Below are 27,586 nucleotides of genomic sequence, written 5' to 3'. Positions count from 1 at the left end.
ATTTTAAAATTATAAATAAAATTAATAATTCATGTCAGCTAATTTCATGAATTGATGTGGCATTGCCCACATAAGGTGGTTAGCTAATATGGTCAATTAAATGTGTTCAAATGACATTACTAATTTGCAAAACATCCTTGTTAACTTCTCAACAAAATAAGTTGTTATTATTTCATACTGAGATGGAAGTATAGATTAATCAGTTGTCAACCCCTCCAACACGATACAAGAAAGATTGAAGGAGATGTTCACCTTTTTGCAAGAGATATCATGAGTCATAAGTCATGACCTGCTCATGACTCATGAGCGTCTTCATCATTTACTTCACAACTCAAAACTTTCCGTACAAGGTGCTTGTTTTCATTTACATTTGGGGTCGGCACATCCAAGGGATATCCGCTTACATGATCAAGAGAGTTTGTAACAAGAAAGAGTCCATCCTGAAAAATATCATGCCATCAGCTGACAAATTCATAGCTACAATTTATACTGAAAACTACACATAAGAGAAAAAAGAATGATTAAATACACATCATAAGGATGATGGAGACACTTGTGATTGCATACCCCATCTATGGAGCATCAGTGTACTCACTATACCCGCCGTGTACTCACTATACCCGCCGAAAACAGCTATCTTTCCTGAGAAGCATGGAGAGAAAAATATAAGCTAGATTTTCCTGGAAGATTGGGAAAACAAGACAACAAATTCAAGTTGAAACCAGAAAGCAAGCACAAGAATCATCATTGACAAATAAGTACACAAAGTTTAAGGAATGACATTGGTAGCATAGTGTGCGCTTACCGGCCTGAACCTTGTGTCTATTGGGATCAAATCAACTCAGATCGTTCACAGCATCAACCTCCAAAGAGTGAAAATGAAAAAAACAGTGCCTCTGTTGCCAGATAACCATTTTGTTAAACAGAATCCAAATTCTAGTAGCTAAGCATAGGCTAGGCTAAGACACAGACAAAAATATAAAAGCAAATAACATCAAAAGATTACTAAAACTAACTATCACATCATCAAGTCCTATTCCTCCAAAATGGATGATCTTGATCTTGATCTCAATCAATCTCAGTTTACGTTCAGTCGACCACAGAGAGAGTTTGATACTCTTTGTCGGCAATGGCTGCTTCCAGGAGCTGATGCCGGTCAATTTCCCCACCATTATCCAAGAAGGACTTGATCAATGTCTTCGAGTTTCCCCTCAAGAGGGTCACTCCTGGATGAGGTTCTTCTACACGAGGCATAAACCCCCCAAAGTCCCAAATATTCCAAAACAAAATGTGTGGCATCGCATCATCCCCGTAACCCTGCTCCTTAAAATTGCTGCGTTTTGCCTCATACAGAGTCTTCCAGGATGTGCTGCCACCAAATCTTACGGAGTCGGTGACCACAAACACCTTCTTGATCATCTGCTCCGCCTTCAAGTTATTATTCACAGCCACTTCCAGAATCAAATCACACACCTGATCAAAATCAACACCCTCGTTGTACCTGTTGCTGCATGTGCTGATCACAAAGTCGTACCTGGACTTGAGATCACTGCCTTGTATCGAATGCAGCAGCGGCAGCTTATCAGGCAATGGACCCAGAGTGATCACCTTTCCTTTCCATGCCGGCTCTTCACTCAATTCAGACACCAAAATTCCCAAACTTGCCGCCAATTCTGTGATTGATGATGCAGTCATTTCGTAGGTGATGTTACACACTGCCAAGCAGTCCTTAAATTTGTTCTCCCCCTGGTACATGTTCTCCATCATTGCCTTCCACTGAATCTCAGCTGCTTCCCCAACATCCTTATCTTTTACATATCTTATGATATCATTTGGAAGCAATGCATCCGACTTTATGATGCTGCTGCCTGCTTTCACCTCCTCCAAATACTTCTTGACCACACAGGGCTCTCAAATGGGATAAGCTTGCGTGCGTTGACGACTATACTCGGTCAAGGGCTCCAAAAACTCCTTCCTAAGCCGTTCCCATTCTTCTGATTGATCTGATTCTTGCGGGAAAAGAATCCTCCCAAGGCTTTCAGACAACAAAACAGCGCGGGTGGCCTGGACTTGTTCAGGGCTGCTGGGAGTGCAACATTTTGCAGCCTGGCTAACGAGAAGCAGTTTATCATTATCTTCAGATTCCAATTCCATCTTCAGTCTGTGCTGCTTCAATTTGTCAATATCAGACTTTAACTGCTCCGCCAAGAACTCCATAACCCGGTCGTGCAACAACTTATAGTGCGTGTCACGGTAGAGCGTCTGCGCCGCAGATTCTTGGCCTTGTTCTAGAAGAAGGCCGTAGAGAATCTCGACAAGGTCCCACAAACGAACTATCGAGAGGTAGAAGGAGCCGGAGCTGGCAAAGGAGGGGATGTTGCATAATAGCGTCTTGGGGTGGTTGTGGTGGAGCCAGGATGCGGCCGCGTAGAAGGCTGCCGGAAAATGTTTTTCTCCAGGACCATCGAGGGAGTTGAGATTGAAGATGAGCTTGAGGGTGGTTAGGGAATTGTGGGACCAGGCCACCGGCAGCAGTTGCTTCAGGTAGTTTATGGTGGCCTTGTTGTGCTGCTCCACCTGTTCATCAGTGGGCTCTGGTGGTGGGAGACACATTCTTATGACGTTGTCTGGTGATTTCACGTGGAAATACAGATCATGGCAGGGATCACCATAGGAAATAGGGGAGATGGTAAAGATGTTCTTGGCCATGTCATTTGTTGACACCGTAACTGACCAAGCAACAAGAAGCAAAGCAAAGCAAGAGGAGTCCCACATCGGAAAACTGCAAGAAGTGGAGACTCCCCTTCACCTATAAAAGGAGACTTCTCTCCTCTTAGAAGGGGGATCCGAAACTGAGCTGGGTTCCCTCTTCAGGACTCTCCTATTAGTCTGGCCTCCGAGTCCTGGGTCTCCAGACCCGGGGACTTGACACCTGGGCTCCAGACTCCTAACTTTGTACCTAAGGCCCTAGGCCTTCTTCCAGTTATCTTTGGGTCTAATCCCCTTGTACAAATGTAAACAATATCATAATGAGAACATCTTCTCTGTGGACGTAGCCCATTCATTAAGGGTGAACCACATATATCTTGTCTTTTGTATACTCATAAATTGGCCAAGTCCTCACATACATGCTGAAGGTCCAAACCTTCACCCATCATTCATCACACCTCATCACTAAGTTGGACTCAATCTTGGCCCAACCATTTTGAGCATCAACAGTTTGGCGCCGTCTGTGGGAATTGACACAAAAGGCTTCTGTCGTTCTCCCCTTCTCCAGTGCTCTTCGGCACCCATACAATCAACATCACCTAGGCTGCCGTTAGGCAATGCCTTACTGGAGCCACCTTGAATGCCAGGTCAACAAATTGCAGAAGATGATATTTTAAGAAAAAGCCAATCAGTGTGGCTATACTTTGCATGGCTTGCAGGGCCAACCCAACATCTCAGTTCAAAGTACCGACCGACACTTCTTTGAAGAGTAAAAATATGGGGACTTGAGCTTGTCCCACAAGCTTCATCATTCGGCGTGCGCTGCCTTCGGCACCCCACCATACCCTTGCCATGGTCACGACACCCTTGCTTGGCTGACCCAGGTTCCTTACAACAGTACAAGAGACCCCAGCCTTAGCTCCGAAGGTCTATCAGTCGGAGCTTGCCGAACGAACTTGAGTCTTCTCCTTGCAAAAACCCTTGCAGCCATCTATCTATCTTTCAAAAGCTCTTGCCAAAGACACCCCAGCTCTGGCAAAAGCATTTGAAACCTCACGGCACCAATTGAAGCCAAGAGAAATCGCGAACGCCTTGAAGGACCAGCTAAAAACTTTGCCCACACTTCAGAAGGATCGAAAGGCTCCAATCACTTCCTTGCCGTCAGTCAAGGACCCAGACCCTAGACGGTCCTAGATTGGATGAACCCCCCTCCACGAACAAATGATGAACGACACCACGGACCCAGCTCCAACTCGATGCGAAAACTAGGCACTTAGACCCACTCCTCGCCGAAGACAGATCAGCCCCTCACCAAAATACCTTCGAATATCTCTTGCCGATCGGCACCTCCTCCGAGCTGAACTACGGACCCAGCTCCGAATATATTTTGGAGCCTAGCTTCCCTGCCGAACGGCAGGGAGCATGCAGAAGGTGAAGGAGTGACTTACCAATTTTTGGCTGACCCAGCCCCTCAAGCTAAAAGGTGACGACATGTCTTAAGCTAATAGGGGACTTGCACCTCCTCTCCCCAAACCCTGGCCCTTATCTCCAATCTTTGGACTCCCTTACCGAAGGTATAAAAACCCTAGCTATAAAAGCACAAGGGCCCAGCTACAAAAGGCCCCAGCTACGTTTCAAAAACGGAAGGATCCAGCCTCTAAAAATCCGAATCTACCCTCAAAACCCTAGCCACCACCTGGGTCAAGGAGGCTTGCCGAAGCCCAGCTTTGGAACCCGGCCCCAAGGCCATTGCTCAAGCCCAACATCGCATAGAACTCCATTGCTGAAGTTTCAAACACACCTCCGCGCCACCTTGGCCTTTCTACTAAACGAACACTCGGACCCCCATGGACCCAGCTCGTAAAGTGCTCCCCAAGACACCCTTGCCAAATCTGGAAGCCCCCAGCCCCCGCTGAAGCCACGCTCCACAGAGCACAAACCCCAGGCCTTTGCCAAAGCCCAGCTCATGAGGCCCACCTACCAAGAACTTGGAAACTCGCGGGATCAAGCCCCTCATTCTTCCTGCCGAAGGACAAGCCCTTGCCGAAGCTTTGAAGGCCCAGCTCCAAGGACATGCCACAAGCTCAAATATCCACAAGGTACCCAAATTTCTTAAAATAATAATAAAATTTGCACATATGCATTCCTTCTCTTCGGCACCCACGTGCCTAGCCACATTGCCTTGCGACACGCAAGCTTTGTGCCATCTTCGGTACCCTCGTGCCCAGGCCACATTGCCTTGCGACACGCAAGCTTTGTGCCATCTTCGGTACCCTCGTGCCCAGGCCACATTGCCTTGCGACACGCAAGCTTTGTGCCACCTCCGGCACCCACGTGCCCAGGCCACATTGCCTTGCGACACGCAAGCTTTGTGCCACCTTCGGCACCCTCGTGCCCAGGCCACATTGCCTTGCGACACGCAAGCTTTGTGCCACCTTCGGCACCCACGTGCCCAGGCACATTTCCTTGCGACATACAAGCTTACGTATTTGGCAAACCCCTCTGCCTTCGGCACCCTTGTGCCCTTAGCATCCCTTTTCCCTTCGGCATCTCCCCCTTGCCGACCGACACCTTGCCTAGCTTAGCCTAGCACTCTAGGCTCAACCCAAGCCCACATGGCCCCTTGTTGAACAGCACGACACGTGCCTAGCCACTTCCTCTTGCGACATGCAAGCTTGGCACCTTCGGCACCCCATGCCCTCCGGCATTATTGCGACAAGCAAGTCTTATGCCTTCGGCACCCTCGTGCCTAGCCACTTCCTCTTGCGACATGCAAGCTTGGCACCTTCGGCACCCCATGCCCTCCGGCATTTTATATTGCGACAAACAAGTCTCATGCCTTCGGCACCCTCGTGCCTAGCCACTTCCTCTTGCGACATGCAAGCTTGGCACCTACGGCACCCCGTGCCCTTCGGCATTTTATATTGCGACAAGCAAGTCTCATGCCTTCGGCACCCTCGTGCCTAGCCACTTCCTCTTGCGACATGCAAGCTTGGCACCTACGGCACCCCGTGCCCTTCGGCATTTTATATTGCGACAAGCAAGTCTCATGCCTTCGGCACCCTCGTGCCTAGCCACTTCCTCTTGCGACATGCAAGCTTGGCACCTTCGGCACCCCGTGCCCTTCGGCATTTTATATTGCGACATGCAAGTCTTGTGCCTTCGGCACCCTCGTACCTAGCTCTTCCCCTTGCCACATGCAAGCTTGTTTCGCCTTCGGCACCCCCGTGCCTAGGCCCACCTTTGGCACCTCCATGCTTTGCAACATCCAAGCTTTGGCATCCCTTTGCCTAAGGTCACCTTCGGCACCCCTTTGCCTAAGCCCACCTTTGGCACCCCTGTGCCTAAGCTCACCCTCGGCGCCCCCATGCCTAAGCTCACCTTCGGCACCCCCGTGCCTAGGCACATTGCCTTGCCACATGCAAGCTTTGTGTCACCTTTGGCATCTCATTTGCCTTCGGCACCCTCGTGCCTAGCTTCACCTTCGGCACCCCTTTGCCTAAGCCCACCTTTGGCACCCCCGTGCCTAAGCTCACCTTCGGCGCCCCCATGCCTAAGCTCACCTTCGGCACCCCCGTGCCTAGGCACAATGCCTTGTGACATGCGAGCTTGTGCGTTTGGCAAACCACTCTGCCTTCGGCACCCTTGTGCCTTTAGCATCCCCTTTGCCTAGGCACAATAACTAGACTCCTTGCCGAAGCCCTTGCGGCCCAGCCCTTGCTAAATGCCCAGGCTAAACCCACATAACCTGGCCCTTCCTAAAATGCCTAGCTCTCTTGTCGAAACATTAAAAGGCCAGCTCTTGATGATGGCTCCAATTCCATGCCGAAGCCTCAAAAGCCAACCCCGTGTAGGACTCTATTTTTCTCTCCACGCTCCCTACCGTTCGGCAAGGAAGCTAAACCCTCAAGCTTTGCTCCCTTACCGAAGCAAATGGCTGACCCAGCCACCAAAAAAAAAAAAAAAAAAAAAAAAAAAATTTGCACCTGCCGAACGGTAGGCAACATGCAGAAGGAATTTGGGAAGTGAAAGTGCCCAATTGGCTAGCTACTTGGCTGACCTAGCCACCAAAAAAAAAAAAAAAAAAAAAAAAAAAAAAAAAAAAAAATTTGCACCTGCCGAACGGTAGGCAACATGCAGAAGGAATTTGGGAAGTGAAAGTGCCCAATTGGCTAGCTACTTGGCTGACCTAGCCACCAAAAAAAAAAAAAAAAAAAAAAAAATTTGCACCTGCCGAACGGTAGGCAACATGCAGAAGGAATTTGGGAAGTGAAAGTGCCCAATTGGCTAGCTACTTGGCTGACCTAGCCACCAAAAAAAAAAAAAAAAAAAAAAAAAAAAAAAATATTTGCACCTGCCGAACGGTAGGTGATATGCAGAAGGAAATTTGGGGGAGTTGCCAATTTTTGGCTAACCTAGCTCACCAAAAAAAAAAAAAAAAAAAAAAAAAAAAAAAACCTTCTCTCCCTCCAAACCACTTTGGTTTTTGTTGCAACTTCTCTCCCTCCAAAGTTCTTCTTACCCGGGGACTTGGGGGACTGGGGATAGTGCACTATACGACTTGGAAGACAAACTACGGTGTTGCTCGGCCAGTGCACTTAAGATTACAAATCCCCAAGCAAGAAGTTCTTCTTACTCGCGAACTTGGGGGACTACTGTTGACACCGTAACTGACCAAGCAACAAGAAGCAAAGCAAAGCAAGAGGAGTCCCACATCGGAAAACTGCAAGAAGTGGAGACTCCCCTTCACCTATAAAAGGAGACTTCTCTCCTCTTAGAAGGGGGATCCGAAACTGAGCTGGGTTCCCTCTTCAGGACTCTCCTATTAGTCTGGCCTCCGAGTCCTGGGTCTCCAGACCCGGGGACTTGACACCTGGGCTCCAGACTCCTAACTTTGTACCTAAGGCCCTAGGCCTTCTTCCAGTTATCTTTGGGTCTAATCCCCTTGTACAAATGTAAACAATATCATAATGAGAACATCTTCTCTGTGGACGTAGCCCATTCATTAAGGGTGAACCACATATATCTTGTCTTTTGTATACTCATAAATTGGCCAAGTCCTCACATACATGCTGAAGGTCCAAACCTTCACCCATCATTCATCACACCTCATCACTAAGTTGGACTCAATCTTGGCCCAACCATTTTGAGCATCAACATCATTGTCCCCCTTGGAGTTGGAAGCCATGAATCTTCTTGCGAGCAGTGGAAGCGGAGGAGGAGTAGGAGGAGACAAGACTTTCAGAACCCTGATGAAAGTGAAACATACTTGCACTGGCATTGATTTCTTCATCGCTAATATTCCTCTAATTCAAATTCAACACTCTCTTTTGATTTTGAGTGATGAATAGAACGGTGGTTATATATTTTGCCACCTGCTTGGGCACCAAGGATTTTCAGTTTCCTTATAACACTTCTCGAATACTTTAGATAAGTATTAGATCTTCACCCAAAGAAATAGGAGATAAGTATAGTTCCATAAAAATACTTCCAACTAAACATAATCAAATGCAAATATTGTCCTTCCAACAACAGAAAAGAAACCTCCTGTCATTTGAATCATATGCACCCATACCGACCAAACAGATGACATAATTAACTAAAGCCGTAACAAACTCTTAACGTTACGTAGGGGTGGGCAACCGAAACACTAATGCATCTGAATTGCTTTTCAATAATGCATCTGAATTCCTCCTGCCATGGTAGTGGCAGTGGGACTAACGTGTACGAAAGAAAATCCAAGGTGGAAAAGTGAAAAAAAATCCGAGAAATGTCCCTCTGACACAAGATTATAGTATTGAAGTGCCGATAAATATTATGCAACACTTTCCAATTTGTCATCACTAAATCCCTCAATATCGCTATCATCATCTTCCTCGTCCAATTCAGACTCAAAGACCTCAAATTGACCATAATTCAACCCCAAATCACCATATAAGCCCTTCTCTTCTTCTTCTTCTTCCTCACCCTCTTCACTGCTTAAATTATCAATCTCCTTCTCAACTTTAAGCGCGATATTTGATTCGGAGAGCTTCACTTCGGATGAGAACTCAAACGACGACGAATCCAAAGAAGGGAGGGAGAAGTCCTCTCTGGAAGGCAAGCGAGTGTAGGTGGTGGCTTCGACTCCAATGGATGACAACTGTTTGGCGCCACTTCGAGCCTTCAGCATATGGCTAGGGTTAGGGTTAGGGCTCCGTACTGTCTGCTTCTTCACCGGAGGTATGCGAGTTCGTGGGACCCTGGGGCGAGCCATAGCGTACGGACAGAAGCTTATGGATATGGTCGCCATTTTCAGGCGCGGCAAAATGAAACTCCAAAGTTTTCTTGAGTTGGTAAACTGCTAACGGAGTTTGTCGTTTTCACTCTCCTGTTTCAGACTTTTTAGTCAGGCCCGTGAGGGTGCTCTGATACCAAATGTTAGACCCAAGAAGAACTACAAAGAACTTGAAAAACATTATCTTGAAAACACTCAAATGCAGGGAGAACTTTCTTATTGAATTCAAAGAGGCTATCTAATAGCTTACAAAATAAACTAAAAGAGAAATAACAGCCCACGATTTACAACCCTAGGATCGTGGTATATGACTGAGTCTTAAACAGATAATGCAACAAACGTGTCCCTCAAGAATAGGGATTATTCACCATTACTTAAAATAAATCCTAAAACACTAGGAGACCTAACTTCAACACGGTCTCCCTACTATTGGTGCTCTCCTGCCCTCTCGGTGGTGCTTTAACGGTCTCCCTTGGGCCACTGTGCAAATCCATGCTCTTTTGTTTTACCTTTCTTGTTCAAGCGAAATTTTTATTTTTTTTGGGTGAAAAGACGAGGCCATGCCCAAAAGAAAACACTAAACTACGGCCCGAGGCCTACAAAGACCACACAGGTCATCAACAAACGAGGACCTAATACTGTATGGGGGCACTTGAAAGGAACAGAGACCCAAATCAAGGCAAGAGCCCAAGTTAGCAAGTCTATAAGCCACCATATTGCATTCATGATAGACATGATAAATAGAGCAGCCCCAACATTTTTTGATGTAGTCCTGGCAGCCCCATAACAAGGTAGCAAGAGGGTGGAGGGCATCCACAGCTTTATTGAGAAGATTCACTGCAACGGCTGAGGTCATCAACAAACGAGGACCTAATACTGTCTGGGGGCACTTGAAAGGAACAGAGACCCAAATCGAGGCAAGAGCCCAAGTTAGCAAGTCTATAAGCCACCATATTGCATTCATGATAGACATGATAAATAGAGCAGCCCCAACATTTTTTGATGTAGTCCTGGCAGCCCCATAACAAGGTAGCAAGAGGGTGGAGGGCATCCACAGCTTTATTGAGAAGATTCACTGCAACGGCTGAGTCAGATTCCAGCACAACATCACTACAGCCCATATCCCAAGCAGATTTGAGACCAGAGTAGATACCCCATAACTCAGCATCTAATACTTGACCATAACCAATATTAGCAGCAAACCCTTTAACCCACATCCCAGAGCTTGATCTAAGTACACTACCAGCAGCAATGCGACCAGTCTCTCCATTTCGGCAACCATCAGTATTAATTTTAGTCACTCCTGCAGCAAGGTACTGCCAGGATAGAGTGGCTAGGGAGCGGATGGGTTTATGAGCAAGATCAGTGTTGGCATATTGCCAATCTGCATCAGCCAAAAGAATTATGTGGTTGGGATTGGGAGGGAAGACAAACCCAAGATCGAAAATCTTCTTGTTCCTCCATTTCCAAAGGAACCAGCATGTGAAAGCAAACAGAGTAGACCACACAACCCCGTAACCCATTAAGGTGTAGTTGTGTAAATTTTTTCCAGCCCAGGTAATCAAGTTGTCATCCTGCGACAAGTTCAGACTTACAGGCAAGGAGGATTGGCGCCAAACAAGGGAAGCCAATAAACAATTCCTAACAATATGATCCACATTCTCCACAGGGGCACCACAAATGTCACAATTTGCATGTAGATTCATCCTCCGCTCTTCCAGGCAGAATGGAATTATTTCTAGCTGATTTTTTTCAGCCATTGCCACTATCTTTTCATGGTCTTTTGGGTCCAAGTTGCCATCATTAACAACCTTGTTGGATTCAGTCCATCTTTTACTTGTTTTGGCCTCGACCACTTTACGCATATCGTCCACACTTGTTACAGAAACGTGGGGCAACAGATTCAAATGTTTAGTGGCAAACTCGTTGACTGAGGAAGATTTTGAAACGATCTTGTACAAAGTATTGCTAATAAAAGTCATTTCAATTTAAGATAAAAGAAACTACAAAACGATGATATTTTTATTTGTTTACCATCCATTGATTTATATACACGATGATCACTAAAATGGAATGATGGAGATGGTGCATCATATTTTGAGTGTTGCTAAACTACCATCCAGTTCCTTCACTAAAATGGAATGATGGAGTTGGTGCATCATATTTTGAGTGTTGCTAAACAACCATCCAGTTCCTCAGTCCCAATCATCCTTTTCCGTCAACCGGGTGCAACTGGTCACAGGGTTTACATGCTGCACTGAATAATTATGCGTTTACGAACCCCCCTCACTCACTCCGAACATCGCCACTTCAAACACATGCTGACGTCACTCGCATCCCAGCCATCCACTTCACCGCAACAGATCTCGCCCGTCGATCTCATCCGAGTAACCGCGTCTCACTCTCGCACAATGCTTTTTTAACCCATGTGAAGATTGCGGTGAGGTTCTTAATGCATGCGTGTCGACTTATAAACTATTGCAGTTTTGACGTGTACAATGTTTACCTGTGAAGATCAAATATACATATTCATATCGAGTGGAAAAGAAATTGTCACTGCTTAGTAAATAGCAACGACACACATAAAAATCTTAATTTGTGGTGTAATCCAAATTATAGGGATTTTTCCTTAATAAATTTTCTAAATAAATAATTAACATGGATATGATGTCAATAGGGTGAAATTCAAGGAGACTGTTTTAAAGTTGCTTTCGCTTCTTTTGAAGGGCGCGCATTTCACTTTTTTTAAAGAGCATATAAACATGAATATGATGTCGAAATGGTAAAATTTAAGGAGAATATTGACATCGCTATCTGAAAAAGCTTATTTCACTTCTTTCTTTTTTTTTTGTCTGAACCATGAGGTGGTCCTGGATGGGCCCCAACTATGGGTGGCACCTTTAAGCCTTAACCACAACCCAGACTAATCCCCACTCACACCGGGTCGGCCCGTAAGGGGTAAAGTGTTGGCCAAAGTGGTGACTCCGTACGAGAGCAGGGATCGAACCCCTGACCTCTCTTAAGGAATGAGAGTGCCGAATTATTTCACTTCTTTTAAAGGCCACATATTTCACTCCTTTTTTAAAGAAATTTTCTTTAACTTATGTTAAAGAGTGAAACTAATATTTAAGTATTTGTTCTCTGCTTGTGAAATTTTATAGGAATAGGATGGCTCTGTAGCGGAATAGAATGGATATTACCAATCCAAATATCCAGATGGCTGAGTGTGAACTAGGTTATTTACCTTTTTAAGATTATATTGTATTTGCTTTCCATTGACGTTTGTTGTTCAAACTGCAGCTTCTCACTTACTCAATTTATTCGTTTGTTGTCTAAGTCCTTGAGTATATGTCTTTTGTTTTTTTTGTTTTTTGGGGACTTTTGTCATCTGCTTGTATCATTGTGCTTTCTTCACTTGTTTAGATCAAGTGAAATTTATTGTTTTGAAGATAATCAAATGTAGAAAGAAAAAAGAGAGTTTTCCTCAGAATGTTGATTAAACGTTGGTACTGCTACATTTTCTGTTTAAAGCTTTAGCTGGCATGACACTTCAAATACGAAGAGAAGAGTCATTGCAACGAACTTGTTTAAACCCTTCGTATATTTTTATAGTTTTAAAAAATTATAAATTTTACAAAAATACAATAAAATAATAGAGAATTGACACAAATCATAATCACAAAGCTTTTGTAATATCCCAACCCAAAATATAAGTGTACGTGAATTTAATAAATCTAATGAAGTTTGAAAGTACCATTTTGCCCTTAGGGGTAGAATTTAATATATCTAATATCCCAACGCTTTTGTAATACCCTTTACTAAGAAAAAATTGCCACGAGAAGAAAAGGAATATGATGAGGACAAAATGGAAAATTCAACAGTTAACCAAAATATTAAAAATAATAAATTAAATAAAAGATGATAACTGCATAATACAATAATCACAAGGTAATTACCAAAACACTAATCTTTTCCTTGCAATACACCAGAAAATGATCGTTCATCATATTATATTCACGCCACAAGGCAAAACAAATCCCGACTCTTTAGAAAAATACCCGTTCAAACTATGACTCCAAATTATAGAAAGAAAAAAAAAATCGAACTCAATGATGCATTCGAGAAACCCTCACCAGCACATTCATTTAAGGGCCTTCGATGCAACAAAGAGCCTCTAGGACACTTCCATAGTATTTCATGGTACGAGGCAGTGACAATGATCCCTGCCGACCAAACTTCATGTGCCACAATTGAACCCACCCATCTCTTCTTATTTGGTCATATTAGAATACATTGACCCACCTTGGCACCTCTGATCACAATGGACACCAGACCAGACTGAAACCAGACACACGGGATGCCCCGACCCACTTCAACTTGACCCCAACTTGACCCCGACTTGACCCAACAAAATCACCTGGAACTTCTGCCGCATTCAAGTAAATGCTCCTGCAATTTCAGAAAACCAAAAACAGTAACTAATAGGGAAACAAAATACTTCCTAAATTTGCTGCATATAGGGTTACCATTAATCTCCATGTGCCAAACCACATGAACCTCACCTTCAGCTAAAGTTGAATCCACCAGATGGAACTTGAAGTTCGTTCCCTCCAAAGTGGAAGCCTGGCTGGGAACCATCTCCCGATGGTAATGTCTCATCATCTTCCTCCACCCAATAAGTCTCAAGAATTTTAACTGCCTTCTCATAGATCTCAGTGTTGTCATGACTCTGTAGATTTTCAATCTTTTCTAGGCCCTCAGCATCATCAATCAATTGGGCATACAAGTTAACTTCTCCAGTGTTACCAGCATTCTTTTCAGCTTCCCCAACTTTCAGAATGTTCTCCAAACCTTCTAAACAGACGGTGACAATTCTTGGATCAGGGCATACAAGAAGATCGCACAATGGCTTTATACAGCCTTCACCAACAAGGTACCTGACACCCATAAAGAAAAGGTGAACTTGATAAGATAACCTCAATAAGTAGAGAACTAAGACAGCCAGAAGAAGATACTAAAAAATCACAAACTTGATTTGCTCAGGAGTGCCGCCAGAAGTAGCATTTGAGATTGCCCATGCAGCTTCTTTCTTTATGTCAAACTCAGCATTTTGGAGCAAATTGACCAGAGGGCCAATCAAACTAGCGTCAATTACAGACTGCATTATTTTCAAATTAGTAAGTGAACATTGGATCTTCTACAGGACATGCTAATAAAAACACCAACCTCTTCATATACGCATCATGTTAAAAGGTGCTAGTCATTTACTTAAAGTTAAGTGAATAAAATGAGAACTCATATTTAGTTAAATACTAATAACGGGATTTTCCCCCAACATTTGTAGTGCAAGTTTTCATACAAGAAAAACAATCAGTCTCAATGTTAGATGCGACAATGTCATTATATGAACTTGGACAGTTGATACTTTGAACCCACCAAACAAGAAACCCTGAACAAATGACAGAATGCCATATAACTCAGAAACCCCCAATATTCCAAAGAGAGATCCATTGCAACATGCACAAAACCTTAATAAACAAGAATATTCTGACAGCATTCCATAAATAGTATAAAAAAAACCCATGGCCTAATTAATACAATCGCCTAATTCACCATGATTACCTGTATCTGTTCCCTGTTTCCAGCTGTAATATTTGAGATTGTCCAGCATGCTTCTTTCTTGATGCTCTTTTTATGATTATGAGTCAAGAGACTCAGAAGGCATGGGAGTGCACCATTGTTGATAATACACTGAAAAAAAGGGTTACTCATCATGATCATACGAAAAATCAGTCACAAACTGAAAGCAAATATGAGATCACATGATGCTCGTGCCACAAAGGGATTTCTTTCTAATTATATTTGTTGATGCCTAAAACAAGTAAACAAAAACGCAACAAATCAAGATGCTGATATACCTGAGTCTGAAGATCATCTCCTGTCACAATATTACCAACAGTACGAAGTGCAGGAATGAGAACCGAAGGAGATGGATGTCTGAAGCAACAAAAAGAAGTTTTCAACATCAATATCATTGGTGAATAAAACAGAAGCAATTAGACAGATAAATAAAATGCAACACTCACAAGAGGAGCTGCACAAGTCGGGTGCAGACGCCTGCCTCAATCACGGCTTGAATTTTGTCATTTGTACCATCGGAGAGATACGACAGTGCCCAGCAGGCATCTGTCAAGACTTCTTCATCATTGGAATGAACTAAACGCTCAAGCGCTGGAAGTGCTGGCCTCACCTAATAATGCGACTCCAAAGTTAACAACATACCAGAGCAATAATCAAAGAACTTTGCTTTAAATATGAACAGTGGTCGGTACAAGAAGCAAACCTGGTCAAATGGAGGCTGTGGCTTGCCCCTGCAAAAGTTAGACAGCGTCCATGTTGCATTTCTCAGCATCGAAAGCTTTGCGTGCTCATTCAACTGAGCCAGCAATGGCATCAAAGCTCCGTTGCTGAGGACAAGATCACGGCATCTAGGGGAATCACCAGCAACATTTCCCAATGCCCACACAGCCTACAATTTCAAAATGTATTTATAAAGTGTTTAGTGCAATCTATGTGGTAATTCTGTCAAAACAATACAATCTATACATTAACAAACAAACAGGGTAAAAAAGTATTAACATATACCTGCTCCCTAACATCATCACTTGGAGAAGCAAGAAGCTTTACGAATATTGGGACTGCCCCATGTTCGATCACCACCTTGGTGTTCTCTGAGGTTCCGGATGCTATGTTTGTAAGAGCCCAAGCAGCCTCAAACTAGACAAAATTAAACAAATCAACAAAACAATTTAACAAAAACATAAGCAAGCTCAACACCAATGCAACACAGAAACGAATTCGAACCTGAAGTTGTGGGAAATCCTCCCTCATGAGGAACTCAACAAAGCGAGGAACCACCCCAGATTGAATGACTTCCTCAATTGGGGGGCTTCGTTCTACAAATTTAAAGTTTTGATTATAATTAGCAACACCCTTCTACAACAGAAACTGAAAATTAAAAAGAGACGCGAAAGAAGCACTCAAAGACAGTCTAATCTTGTTAAGTACCAATAGAAAGCAGCTTTCGAAACTGTGTAGTGGCCTCCAGTTGCAAATTATTGTTGTCAGACCAAACCCCAGAAACCATCGAAGGCAGACTCTCCAACTGCAATCAAATCCAAACCCACATAAATGTGAATAAGTAAAAACAATACCTTAACCCTGTTGTTCAAAACCCTAAATGTCAAAAATCGGATCCACTCAAAGCCAAAAACAAAGAGATCGGCAATTAAATAAATAAAAAAACCATAGCCAGATGAAGATCGTTACCTTCTTCTCGACATTTGAGGGCTGTAGAGCGGGTGCGAATTGCTGGGATTGGAGGCCTTCGCGACGCTTCTTCAGCAAACTCTCTTCGCGCTTGCTTTTTCGGATCTCGACCATGTTGTCCTCTCTCCTACGACGACCTTCCTCTGCGTCCACCGCCACTTTGTACCGGTTCCGGCGGACCTCGGTCCTCGCGCTCGGCCTCAGCGACATGTCGTATGCTTTGACTGCGTCTCACTGGGAACAACCCAAAAAACTGATCGTGGTCTGATTGGGACCAACCGGTCGTAGACGGAGAAGGAGAGCAGTTAAAAACCCTAAGAAATGGACTTTTCTGAGTATTCGAAAGAGAGATAGAGAGAGAGAGAGAGAGAGAGAGAGAGAGGACTGAGAGAGAGGGTTTGTATATGCACACAATTGGGGATTTTGATTTTGATTTTCTTTTTTTTTTTCGCTGAAGTTTTTTGGGAGTTATTTTTTTTTAGTCGAAATTGGGAATTATAATAACCGTGGGTTACTGTTTATTATTAGGCGCTTTTTTTTAGCACGAAAGACTTTTTTTCGTCCAAAAAAAAAAAAGAAAGGTTCTTTTTACTTGTAATTATCTTTTGGCCTTTTATGAAAAAAAGAAAAGAAAATTATCATGAGATTTTGTTTATTTATTTTTATTTATATAAAAAAGGACAACATATTCCTCACTGGATCGAGTGTGGGTTAGATTTGGATATGAAAATTATTTAAAATTGAATTATAAATGTTAAAGATAAGGAAATATAGTAATTTCACGCATTATTATTATTATTATTGGAGTAGATTTGAAATTAGTGACATCAAACGGTACCATTTGTATTGGCATTATTACTGTGGATCATGTGATCCCATGCTTGGCCAGAGGCATCAAATTTATCCAAATGAACCAAATTTGATCCGATCACAATCAAACATGATTAAATATTAATTGGGTTTAAATCAGTCTCGTTGACAACACTGGCCATTAATTTATGTAATGTAATCAGGAACCATACAAAGGCAGTGCCGTGTAGTGTATTGATACCTTTTTTTTTTGGACAAAGTAGGAGAATTGAACTTGAGTGTAAAGGATGGAAACACGAGTTTGACCAACTGGCGTAACTCACGTTTGCTTGAGTTAGGAAATCTTAAATGAAGGTGGATTGATTATTAAGCTGCTGAAAAAGGAAGGCTTTTAAATGACAAATGGCTGGCAAAACTATATTATGATTTATATGTTCACATTTGTGTATATAATTTACATGCAAAAGATGGAACTTGTGCATTGAGTTGAGCTTTAGCTACAAGCACAAACAATCTTTTTGCTCTATAAATTCAAATGTTTGCTAAGAGCGGCTGGAGGCTGGTGATCAATGTTGTGAGTTTCTCTGAAAATGGGGTTTTCTCTAGGAATGGTTGAGATCTGAGGTGAGGTTGGTGGAGATGCATAGAGTATGGAGGCCTCAATGATTTCTCGCCGGACGGTTTCTTGGTGCAGGGAGATTCTTTGTGCCCGCAATGCAGTCAAGTATAACCCAGCAGCAAGCAACACAGTGGTCAAGGCAAACACTCCAGCTGCAGAGAACACACCTTCTCTGAGAACAAGGCAGCTGGGTCTTGGTCTTGACCATTTTCTCAAGTGCCCTGACTCCACACTTAGACCAATCAACAACAAGATCTCCCCAACAGCAAAGGAAACCCTAATCAACATAACCCAAATGAGTGTTTGTGAGTTTGAATTAATGTCACTTCAATTGATCTTTGATATGATCTAAAATCAATAGAGTAAATTGCAGTTACGGTCCCTGAACTATTACCCGATTTTCACTTGGAGTTCTATAGAATTCAAAAACTCCGGGACTAAAGTGAGAGCCGGGTAATGGTAATAGTTGAGAGACTATGGCTACAATTTGCTTGAATTCAAAATATGGAGGACTGACTAAAATTGATTGGCATACCATGTTGCAACAAAGAAGAAGGCAGCTTGCCATTTCAAACTCTTGGCAGGACCAGAATGATCAGGCTCCCAAATAACCAAGACTGATGGAGGGGAGTTGCTAATTGCAATCAACATGTATGCATGTTCCACCACCATGATGATTGCCAGCCCCAAAAATGCACTGGCTGCACATAACAGCGGCGATTTCCCACTGCCGCTGTATACACATTGGGATTTAGCTCCCTCATCCCCTTCATCACTGCTGATCTGCCATGTGACCTATGAAATCATCAAACCACAAAACTTAAATTAATTTCCTTTTGTTTTGGTAATATTAATGTTTCGTAAAGGAATTGTTGTGACAAAAACATGTTTCCTAGTACCTTAGAACGAGTGACTTCAGCAATTAGGCATAGAATGAAGCACAACAGACCACAGAGAATGGTCAAGACCGTGAGAAAAGCACCTGTTTTGCTACCAAAGCCGGTGCCGGGACGACTTGGTGCAAGGTCTGCGTGTGTGACTGCCATTCTCTTTGCCATTTTGGAGTAGAAAACGGCTAGAATTATTCATGCAGGTCAAGAAGAAGAGAAATAGGGACTTGAAAAAAGAGAGGGAGGAGGGGATTGCAGAATTGCTTGGAGCAAAGGTTGCTTAAAAGGCTCAAGATTCTTAAAAGACTTCGCTAGGAGGGCATTCTGCTCATTTGTTCATTCTTCAACTACTGATGTGGCAAAGCATTTTCAATTGTTCCACAATTAATCTTACGGCATTCATATCTAACGTCTAACAGTGCATAATCAGCCACATCATTTTAGTAACCAAAAGCTTGAAAAGCACAGAATGATCAAAAGTTGCCAAGTCAGTACTCGCTATATATATGTTGCATGCCTTAATTGCGCATATTCTTTTTCAGAAAAGAAAAAGAAAATGAGCTTTGTTTGGATCATCTTGTTCTTAGCCATACAATAATTTTGTTTCATTTCTTAAGACCCCAAAGAAACCTTTACAGTGCATGGTTTTTCACCAAAAGGAACAATATATGCAAAGCTGCTTTTGGATCTTCCCCACAGATTAAACACCGGCTAGCTAATCCTATAATTATGTCCTTAATTGCTTCCAGATAGACCTAACATGATTAGATGGACGGTCACTAATTATTCCTCATAAGCTTTGAAATTCTTTGGCTTTTAGCATTCAAATGTTGACAAAGAAAGGCATCAAAGGTCAGTGGGGTATGGTTGAGGTCTTCCACCTGCATTCATGTGGGCAGAGGTTCGAAACTCCTAAACACCCAATGAATATTTGTGTAAACCCCCTTCTCTCAATCGCTTACACTAAAAAAAGTTATAAAAAAAAGGCATCAAAGCTCATTTGTTGGCTGGGCCCTATGAAAAGGCCAAAAGTGCTACCAGTAAAGAACAAATCACTAGAGATGAATTATAGACCTGGGAAGAATATTGGATATTGGTTTGCATTATATTTGATGATCTGGTTTTATCATATATAATACTATTGTTAGTACTACTACTGGTGGTGGTTAAGAATCAAAATCACACATGCCTTTTTTCTTTTCTGTTATTGGTCAAGTTGGCCTTAGTTGAAAAAATAAAGCTTCTTTTTTTCTTTTTTACACCACCACAAAACAAAGGAAGCTCTCTTTAATTGCTCTCTTCATGATGCTGTGAGCTTTTCCATGCTCTTCACTCTTATGCTACATTAGTAGGCAATGACAAGGACAGGGGACTGCCTTGGTGCATCTTTGATTTCTTTTCTTAACATGGAAAACAGAAGAAAAAATATTTAAAATAGAAATATATTCCATGTGTAAGAATTTGATGAGGACATTTGTCACGCCCTAACTCGAGAATTTTCAGCTATTTCCCGGGTACGAATCACACCCTAACCTCAGAAGTAGTTTTTACCCGGGGATACATTTATTTCTTTCTTTTATTTGAATCTAGGTCAGATCTTTGCTCTGTGAGGGAACTTTGTCTTTTTCATTTCAGTATAACTGAATGTGGAAGGCACAAAAGTGCACGTACATTGAAATATTGACAAAACAAAAACGTTGAAAAAACAATGTACTGCTATTCCTTGCTACATCTACTACTATTTCCAAACCTTTACAAGTGCACTAGTGGATCCATTCAAAGCCTCACCTCCCACTATTGGACACTCAGACAGCAAGGCCCTGAGCAATGCCGTCGCTTTCTACTAATTTCAACTATATCTCTTGGCCTTCTTTCTTTAAGCTTTCCTAAAGTAACAGATTCATGAGAATTTCCTACTGTAAAGCGAATAATTCCATCAGCCTCTTCCACATCTTGTAGAATCAGTGATTCAGATGGACAATTATACGCAATGTCGATTGCATTATGTGTTGTCCTAGGAAGGTCTTTAACACGCGATAATGCCATTGCAATTTGCTCGCAAGCAGCATCAAGGCGATCCTCCGTTTCAACTGACTCCGTAACAAGTGTTGAAGCCAAGGACTCCAATAAGTGAATCTTCTCTGAATTGTCTTTCATAGTAGTAGCAGTCTCAAAGGTGTTAGTGGAAGATGAACTGACATCACACCAACGGGTAGGTAGATACTGGTCTGGAATATGAAAGCAATTATTAGTTGACAGGACACGAAGAACATGCCTACAAAGGATGCCGGAGAACTCGAACTGATAGCAGCTACAGCTAATGTGGCCTTGACAAGGAATCCAAACCACTTTGCACCCTCCATCTTCCTCAGTATGGTGTCTGACCTGGAAACAACCTTCATCTACCAGAAGAGATGCATACTGTGGAGCCAATACAAGTTCCTCTTGAAGTTTTCCGAAGGCATAAGGAGTAAGAACAGAAGCAGCATGTGATTCAATTGGTGAACCCATTTTAAGGCACACCCTCTGCATTTTCCTTTGCATCTTTTGCTTTGCCCCAACCCGATCATTATAATCAACAATATCAGCTACCTGCAAAAGGAAGTTTAACAGGGTAGACATGTTTATTTAACATAAGAACCAAAGGCTTCACAAGAAACAAAGACAAGGTTAAGTACTTTAGAAGCAAACCAAAGGCCAAAAAAGGAAAAATAACATAAAAGAAGAAGGTTACGCACTTGCTCAACAAAACGATCTAGTTGAGACTGTGCACTCAAAAAACGTTGGATAAAAGCATTAATTGATTCTGCCTGACTTGTACTCATCATTTCTGCAAAAAAGTAATGCCTCAAATATGCTAAAGCCCAAAAATTCCGCAGCGCATATAAGCTGATTACATGCTTATTTGTATGCAGTCCAAATTCATTCACCATTTCCCTCCATCTTTCTTCAAAGTCTTCCACGAAGTCCAGATTAAACAGCCGGTGAAACTCAGCTTTCCAATCATCATATCGAGATCCAAGAAGTACAGAAAACCAATCTGAGAACTTTGCGACGATGTGCCATATACAAAAGGCATGCTTTGATTGGGGCATGTCAACAGCAATAGCCTCTTTCAGCCACATGTTATGGTCAGTTAACATTGTCTGTGGAGCCTTTCCTTTCATGAACCCCAAAAATGTCTGTTTAAACATCATAGGTATTAGGAACAAATAGAGACTATAAAAAAACCACGCTCAGTAAGAAGAGAATAAAAATAACCACAAACTTTAAAGATATGAGAAAGAAATTCTGCTTAGTAAACCTTTAACTAAGACCAAACCACCCAACTCTCGGTCAAGGCCACAGAATAAAAAGCTCCGTTATAAAATTAAACCTCATCATGGTCCCCATATCACCAAATTAATGGGAATAAAAACTTTAGAGTAAATCCTGAAAGAATCTCTCTGTTTTTTTGTTTTTTTTTTATCATTTTTATTATTTGTTTTATAGACCTCTACATATTATTTGGCTCCCCGATCTAAAGTAAAATTTAGATTGAGAAGCAGATGCCAAGCATAAGTTTTTATGTTGTGCCAAGCATAAGTTTTAAGTTTTTATCTTATGCAAACCTATGATTATCGAGGCTCAAATGTGCCCAAAAAATATGGTGCTCAGTTCCATCAGGAATATGCCAATAAGCTGCTTACCTTCAATGCCCAGGAAAAGGACTGAATATTCTCATCCCGCAGAAGCACACAGCCAAAGAAACAAGTCATTCCATGATTATCCACTCCAAGCCAAATTCCTAACAGCATATCATAGGCATCCAAACGATGGGTTGTGTCAAAAACCGTTGTGTCACCAAATGCCTCGTACAACTGAACAGATGAAGCATAAGACCATGCAATATGCTCCAGCCTATTATGACCGTCTATTTTAAATTCATACTTGAAATTAGGGTTTTCATCTTTCATCTTTTTGCACATTGCTATAAGATCAATTGCATCATTATCTCTATCAACATTTCTAAAAGACTGTAGTAGGTTTCTCACGTCTATCTCTGTAAATGGTAAGCAACCTAGTTTAACACCTTTCTCCAGTTCCATCAATCTTAACATTTGGCGCACTGACATCCCAGCTTTTGCAAACATGCAAATCCGACTCTTGTCATCAGTAGATATGGAACAGTAAGCAGGAAGGAGACGGACTTCATTGGATTTCAATAGTTCGTGGTTATGGATGTTGCTAAAGCCTGTAACACGCCATTCAGGGACATCAAAGCCTGCCCGCTTAACAATCCGCATGTATGCTTGACAACCACAGCGTGATGATTTGCGATTTCTTTGCATCTTTCCATCTTCAGATGGCTTTATCTGTGGATATCCACCACGATGACAAGTGAAATCTCTTCTTGTCACTCCCCGACCAACACCATCCTTGCCTCGAGTACGATGACGTCTGATTGAAAAGCCACATTGTTTCGCAAAACTGCAGTAGAATTCGTATGCAGCTTCTTGAGAAACAAATCTTTGTCCAACAAAGGGAACAAGATTCACAGAAGTCTGTCGTGACAAGATCGTGTCTTCAGCTGTTTCCTCTATAGTGCCAATATCATCTTGGGATAAATCCTCCATCCCTAGACTTGTTCCTTCTGACATCCTTTAGCAATAGATGAATGAAACTACAGTTATAAACCTACACGAAAAACTTCAATTTCTTAACAGAAGGAATAGGTGTAATCTAAGAATATTGGGAGAAAAAACCAAAGAAATGCTACCTAAAATTCTTCTACTCTCAAGGACGTAGGCAGATGGCAATGCTGGTGGAGACAAGCAGATATTAAAAAACATTGTGAAAATAGGATGATACTTCGATGGCTTCCTTAAACCACCTTAATCATGACCAGAAACACACACACACACACACACGTCACTGGTCTGCTATAACTCCTTCAACTTTTCTTTCTTCATTTATTTGTTGTTTGGCCAAATTGTTCAATAATATCAGTCTTGGAGGTGGATTAGGCAGCCAAGAAAAATGCAGCAGTGGAGAGCTCAGTATGGTAGTATAGATTTCAAATGACATACCAGAAGCAAAGGGGTAAAACTTAAATAAGATAGCATAAACATATACAACCTTAAACCCTAAACCAAATTAAGGTGCCAATCCAATAATGTAACACCTAATAGCCAAAGTAGCATGACCTTGATCCATTAGAACCTTCATTTAGAATAAATTTGGTCAACAAAACAAATAAAACTTACTTGGAGCCAGTGTTTTTAAAGGCATGCCTTCGCCCGCGTCGGCGAGCGCGTCGGAGCGAGGCGGCAGGAAATCGCCCGAGGCGGTCAGCTGTTTCGCGAGTTGCACGTTTAGCGCCGGGAAGGCGTAAGGAGCGTTGCAAGGCGTGGCCAGGCGAGCCAGATCTGGACACTTCTGAACCGGAAGAAATTTTGCGAGTCTGCAAATTGGCTGCGACTCTGCGAGGAAGACGACTCACGTGTTTGTTCTTTAGGTTTATTGTTATAAAACGACGTCGTTTTGATTGCGTTTAAAAAAAAATTCTAACTGAAACGACGTCGTTTCACTTGGAATGTTTTGAAAAAAAAAACGCAAGTTTTGAAATAAGTAAAAAAGAACATATACTGCAATTGTCCATGAAAATAGGAGAAGTTACTTATCCATAAAATATGAGACAACTACTTTCAAAACTTACCTTTAGTACATTCGTAATATGTTTAAATCGAACTAGCCCCTAATTGGTTTTTCTTTTTCTTTTTTAATTAAAAAAGATAATGGGTAGTTGTGTTCCATAAAAATAGAACCCATTATCATATTTTTGTTTTTAATTTTAAATTCTTTTACTAAGAAAAAGTGTGAATTTACCATATTATCCTCATTTAATTAATAATTTCAATTCTTAATGTTTGCATTAACTAATGACATTTTCTGATATTTTGAATATTTCATCATTCTTTGCGTTTTTCTTTATATGTTTAAATTGAATTAAATAAAAAAGAATAGAATAGAAAGAAGTTGCCCACAAAACTAGGAGGCAACCACCTTCAAAATTGTAAAGCATTTCGGATATAAATAAAAAAAAACAGAAGTTTTAAAACTCAAATTTTGAAGATAAAAAAACAAAGTAAGAAGAAAAAAAAATCTAATTAATATTACATTACATTTCTTTGTATATATATCACATACAAGCATTTTGCAGGCGTTTGTACTATGCTTTTTTTATATGCTAAAGGCATTTTGCAGTGAAAACTTGACTAAAGACGACAAGATCAACTCCATGGATATTCGATCAGAAAGTACAGCAACCATTGTTTCCACAAAACTAGAAGCTTCAAAAGAAGTCCCAGAGAACCAAATTTAGTAAAGAAAATATAGGCACTGGCACTGGCACTGGCACGTATATGATGGTATATATGATTTGATTCGATCTTGGCCAATAATTTACCATAACAAACAAAAAAAAAAAAGCAAACCAACCTACCTATATGGCTTAGGCCCGCCTAGCCTCACCACCAATTGTGGTGGAGATGAAGAGTTTGGTGGACCACCCTTTGAAACCTTGACCTATATTAATGTTATGTGGAATCTTCTTCTCGGGATGTTACATGCCAAATGTTCATTATGATGCATGCGTGTTCATCTTGGCTAGCTAGGGCTTTGATTTCATGCCCTTCATGCCACGTGGTTTGCCGACAGAAGGCTGTCGAAAAAAACCTCGCTTGTTGCAACTTGCGTACATACGAAAACTAGAAGTAAATTACCTCGTATCTATCTATCTATATGCGTAATTTGTTGGGAAATTTATAGAAAGTTAGGTCATCATGTACAGCAATTGGTGTACTATGATCATATGTAAGAGCAGAATCAGATAAGGTGTGATTTGATTTAATTTTAAGAGGGGGAAAGTTTGGGACGAATATATGGCTTCAACCCTCCGGCCCCTACCTGCAGAGGCAGCGGTAGCAGCAGCAGCAATCGTATGTTTTTGCCTTTTTGGTGTTTTGTCTTCTTTTGGGCAATTGCTTTCAACGCTTTTTATCTAGGGCTGCCCAATAAACAAGGCAGGAATAATATAGCTCTAGCCTCTTGCTACTTGATTTGATCCATCAAAATGCAGCATGCACACACACCAAGCATGTCGATGGATATGCCTTGTGGTTGTGGAAGAGACGAGAATCCTTCTCTACTGTGTTTAACTTGTGTTTCATTTCTTCTAATTTGCACTTACTCCGAACTTTAGCTCTAGTTTAGCAAGGGGGGGAATAATATAACTAATCCGTCTTGGAATTAATCATTGAAGATCGTATTATATGCAAAACTCACATTAATGTAACTTTTATGAAGTATTTCAAGACTTTTTAGGATTAAGCTTAGGTCAAGGTTTAGCCTAAGGCTAATTAATTGAATTCATTAGGAAATAAAATATCCTAAACAAAAAAACAAACCACATCAATATCCTAAAAGAAAGATTATTATTGCAACCTTTTTTTTAAACATACTTTAAAAATCTTCCAATTGTTTGAAGTCTTATATAAGGGCAACTCTTAAAAGTAAAAACAGTAATAATCTTTCTATGACTAAAAGAAAAAAAAAACACTTTAGTATATTATATAAGGGCAACCATTTCGTTTTCAGTTTTCAGTTTTCGTTTGCACTTCTTTTGAAAACTGAAAAAATTGAAAACTTGTTTAATAAGGGCCCACTTGATAACCATTTCAGTTTCTAGTTTTTATTTTACATTTTAAGAAATTGAAAATAGAAGACTTGTTTGGTAACAATAATTTTAGTTTTCAAAAAAACTGAAATCTTTTTAAAAAGTTGTTTGGTAACTTATCTCAGTTTTATGTGGAACTCGGAAGTGGGTTTTTTCAAGACCAATTGTGAATTTGTGATCATAGAATGAAAGTTCATGTTACAAAGTTTGAAGTATATTTCGGTGAATTCTTTGGAGTTATGATGATATTTTTTTTTTGGTTGTAAAATTTAGATATGGAGGCCCGAAGGATTAGACTGAGTATGCAATTGAACGTAATAGAATTTGTTTTATGTTTTCAAAATGACCTTTATTTTTTTTCAGTTTTCGTTTCATTTTTTTTTACCCTCCTTTTTGTCATTAACCTATCTTACATCACCACATATACATTGCACTTTAGTCTCAAAACTCGACATTTGGGATCTCCCGACTCTTATGTTCGGCCGCAGACCCAGTCTGAGCATTGGGACCTCAAGATCTAAAATTCGCTAGAAAAATCATCATAAATTCGAAGAAAAAATGCAACGGACTCTTTGAAACATACACTTTCAGTCTATGACCTTAAATTCAAAATTTGACACTAAGAAAATTTTCATTTTCATTTGCTCATCAATAATTTGTTTTATAATAATTGTTTCATTTCCAACTTCAGACGATGTAGTGGTACTCTTTTTCCTTGACCGGATTTTCCCCATTTGGGGGTTTTTAAAGGCAAGGTTTTAATGAGGCCACATTTGTTACATTACTAAGGTCCAGTTTTCCTTTGTACTATGACATTGTTGATTCAATGAAGTTATCTTACTTTGATAAAAAAAAAAAGTTCCACAGAAAATTTAAAATAGTTACCAAATGACTTTTAAATAATTTTTTATACAAAATAATTATTGAAAACTGAAATGGTTAATTAACGGGCTTTATAATGATCATTTTTGCAACTTTGACTGATATTTTTCGTTGTTGGAGGAAATGGGCATCTTTTTGCAATGTTTGCATTATAAGACCACACGGCTCTAAAAGAATAGATAGTGTCATTTTAAATTACATGAGCATTCTTTTTTTTTTTATCCTCTGTGTATACATATATATAGACAAATAATATATAGTAGAAAAGCACTAGTCCACTTACATATGTTGTTCAATGCTATGTTATATGGGTGGGTGGGTAAAGGACCCGAGATCGCGTGTGAAGGCGTTAT

At 41.2% G+C, this 27,586-nt stretch overlaps 4 protein-coding genes across 6 annotated transcripts; all 4 read right to left on the bottom strand.

Annotated features, from left to right (window-relative positions):
• Positions 1 to 814: 814 nt before the first annotated feature.
• On the bottom strand, positions 815 to 2,706 carry LOC110763738 (uncharacterized). Its single transcript, XM_088247053.1, has one exon. The coding sequence runs from the start codon at positions 1,765 to 1,767 to the stop codon at positions 1,090 to 1,092; it is 678 nt and encodes a 225-aa protein (XP_088103179.1). The 5' UTR covers positions 1,768 to 2,706; the 3' UTR covers positions 815 to 1,089.
• Positions 2,707 to 12,867: 10,161 nt separating this feature from the next.
• LOC110763739 (importin subunit alpha-2) lies at positions 12,868 to 16,708 on the bottom strand. The gene is made up of 11 exons (XM_088246746.1): positions 16,316 to 16,708; positions 16,055 to 16,151; positions 15,851 to 15,942; positions 15,632 to 15,763; positions 15,330 to 15,515; positions 15,073 to 15,236; positions 14,905 to 14,983; positions 14,609 to 14,737; positions 14,017 to 14,144; positions 13,549 to 13,923; positions 12,868 to 13,435 (listed from the first exon to the last, which is right to left on the bottom strand). The coding sequence occupies exons 1-10, from the start codon at positions 16,523 to 16,525 to the stop codon at positions 13,551 to 13,553; spliced, it is 1,590 nt and encodes a 529-aa protein (XP_088102872.1). The 5' UTR covers positions 16,526 to 16,708; the 3' UTR covers positions 12,868 to 13,435; positions 13,549 to 13,550.
• Positions 16,709 to 17,528: 820 nt separating this feature from the next.
• Positions 17,529 to 18,978, bottom strand: LOC110763746 (transmembrane protein, putative (DUF1218)). Its single transcript, XM_021966589.2, has 3 exons — positions 18,644 to 18,978; positions 18,280 to 18,539; positions 17,529 to 18,021 (listed from the first exon to the last, which is right to left on the bottom strand). The coding sequence occupies exons 1-3, from the start codon at positions 18,800 to 18,802 to the stop codon at positions 17,649 to 17,651; spliced, it is 792 nt and encodes a 263-aa protein (XP_021822281.1). The 5' UTR covers positions 18,803 to 18,978; the 3' UTR covers positions 17,529 to 17,648.
• Positions 18,979 to 20,232: 1,254 nt separating this feature from the next.
• LOC110763743 (protein FAR1-RELATED SEQUENCE 11-like) lies at positions 20,233 to 24,117 on the bottom strand. 3 transcript variants are annotated; one of them, XM_021966586.2, is made up of 5 exons: positions 23,881 to 24,117; positions 23,394 to 23,435; positions 22,324 to 23,311; positions 21,373 to 21,816; positions 20,233 to 21,226 (listed from the first exon to the last, which is right to left on the bottom strand). In XM_021966586.2, exons 3-5 carry the CDS (start codon positions 23,272 to 23,274, stop codon positions 20,429 to 20,431), a joined length of 2,193 nt encoding a protein of 730 aa, XP_021822278.1. In that variant the 5' UTR covers positions 23,275 to 23,311; positions 23,394 to 23,435; positions 23,881 to 24,117; the 3' UTR covers positions 20,233 to 20,428. The 3 variants fall into 3 exon arrangements, with proteins under 3 accessions (XP_021822278.1, XP_021822277.1, XP_021822279.1); XM_021966585.2 differs by lacking the exon at positions 23,394 to 23,435; XM_021966587.2 differs by lacking the exon at positions 23,394 to 23,435 and having other exon boundaries at positions 22,324 to 23,275.
• Between the last annotated feature and the right edge of the window lie 3,469 nt (positions 24,118 to 27,586).

The sequence above is a fragment of the Prunus avium genome, chromosome 1, assembly GCF_965620075.1.
Source record: "Prunus avium chromosome 1, drPruAviu1.hap1.1, whole genome shotgun sequence".
In the NCBI taxonomy this organism is placed as follows: Eukaryota; Viridiplantae; Streptophyta; class Magnoliopsida; order Rosales; family Rosaceae; genus Prunus; species Prunus avium.
Note: the sequence above shows the minus strand (reverse complement) of the source record. Positions and strands in the feature narration are given on the sequence as shown.

Excerpts from the sequence above, each read along its gene's own strand:
- LOC110763738 (XM_088247053.1), bottom strand. The coding sequence starts at position 1,767 with ATGATGGAGAACATGTACCAGGGGGAGAACAAATTTAAGGACTGCTTG.
- LOC110763739 (XM_088246746.1), bottom strand. The coding sequence starts at position 16,525 with ATGTCGCTGAGGCCGAGCGCGAGGACCGAGGTCCGCCGGAACCGGTAC. Across the intron at positions 15,943-16,054 it reads TCGAAAGCTGCTTTCTATTG|AACGAAGCCCCCCAATTGAG; the intron begins GTACTTAACAAG and ends TTAAATTTGTAG. Across the intron at positions 15,764-15,850 it reads AGGATTTCCCACAACTTCAG|TTTGAGGCTGCTTGGGCTCT; the intron begins GTTCGAATTCGT and ends AATTTTGTCTAG.
- LOC110763746 (XM_021966589.2), bottom strand. The coding sequence starts at position 18,802 with ATGGCAAAGAGAATGGCAGTCACACACGCAGACCTTGCACCAAGTCGT. Across the intron at positions 18,540-18,643 it reads CTGAAGTCACTCGTTCTAAG|GTCACATGGCAGATCAGCAG; the intron begins GTACTAGGAAAC and ends ATGATTTCATAG. Across the intron at positions 18,022-18,279 it reads TTCTTCTTTGTTGCAACATG|GGTTTCCTTTGCTGTTGGGG; the intron begins GTATGCCAATCA and ends TATGTTGATTAG.
- LOC110763743 (XM_021966586.2), bottom strand. The coding sequence starts at position 23,274 with ATGTCAGAAGGAACAAGTCTAGGGATGGAGGATTTATCCCAAGATGAT. Across the intron at positions 21,817-22,323 it reads CCTTTTCCTGGGCATTGAAG|ACATTTTTGGGGTTCATGAA; the intron begins GTAAGCAGCTTA and ends ATGTTTAAACAG. Across the intron at positions 21,227-21,372 it reads TAGATCGTTTTGTTGAGCAA|GTAGCTGATATTGTTGATTA; the intron begins GTGCGTAACCTT and ends TTCCTTTTGCAG.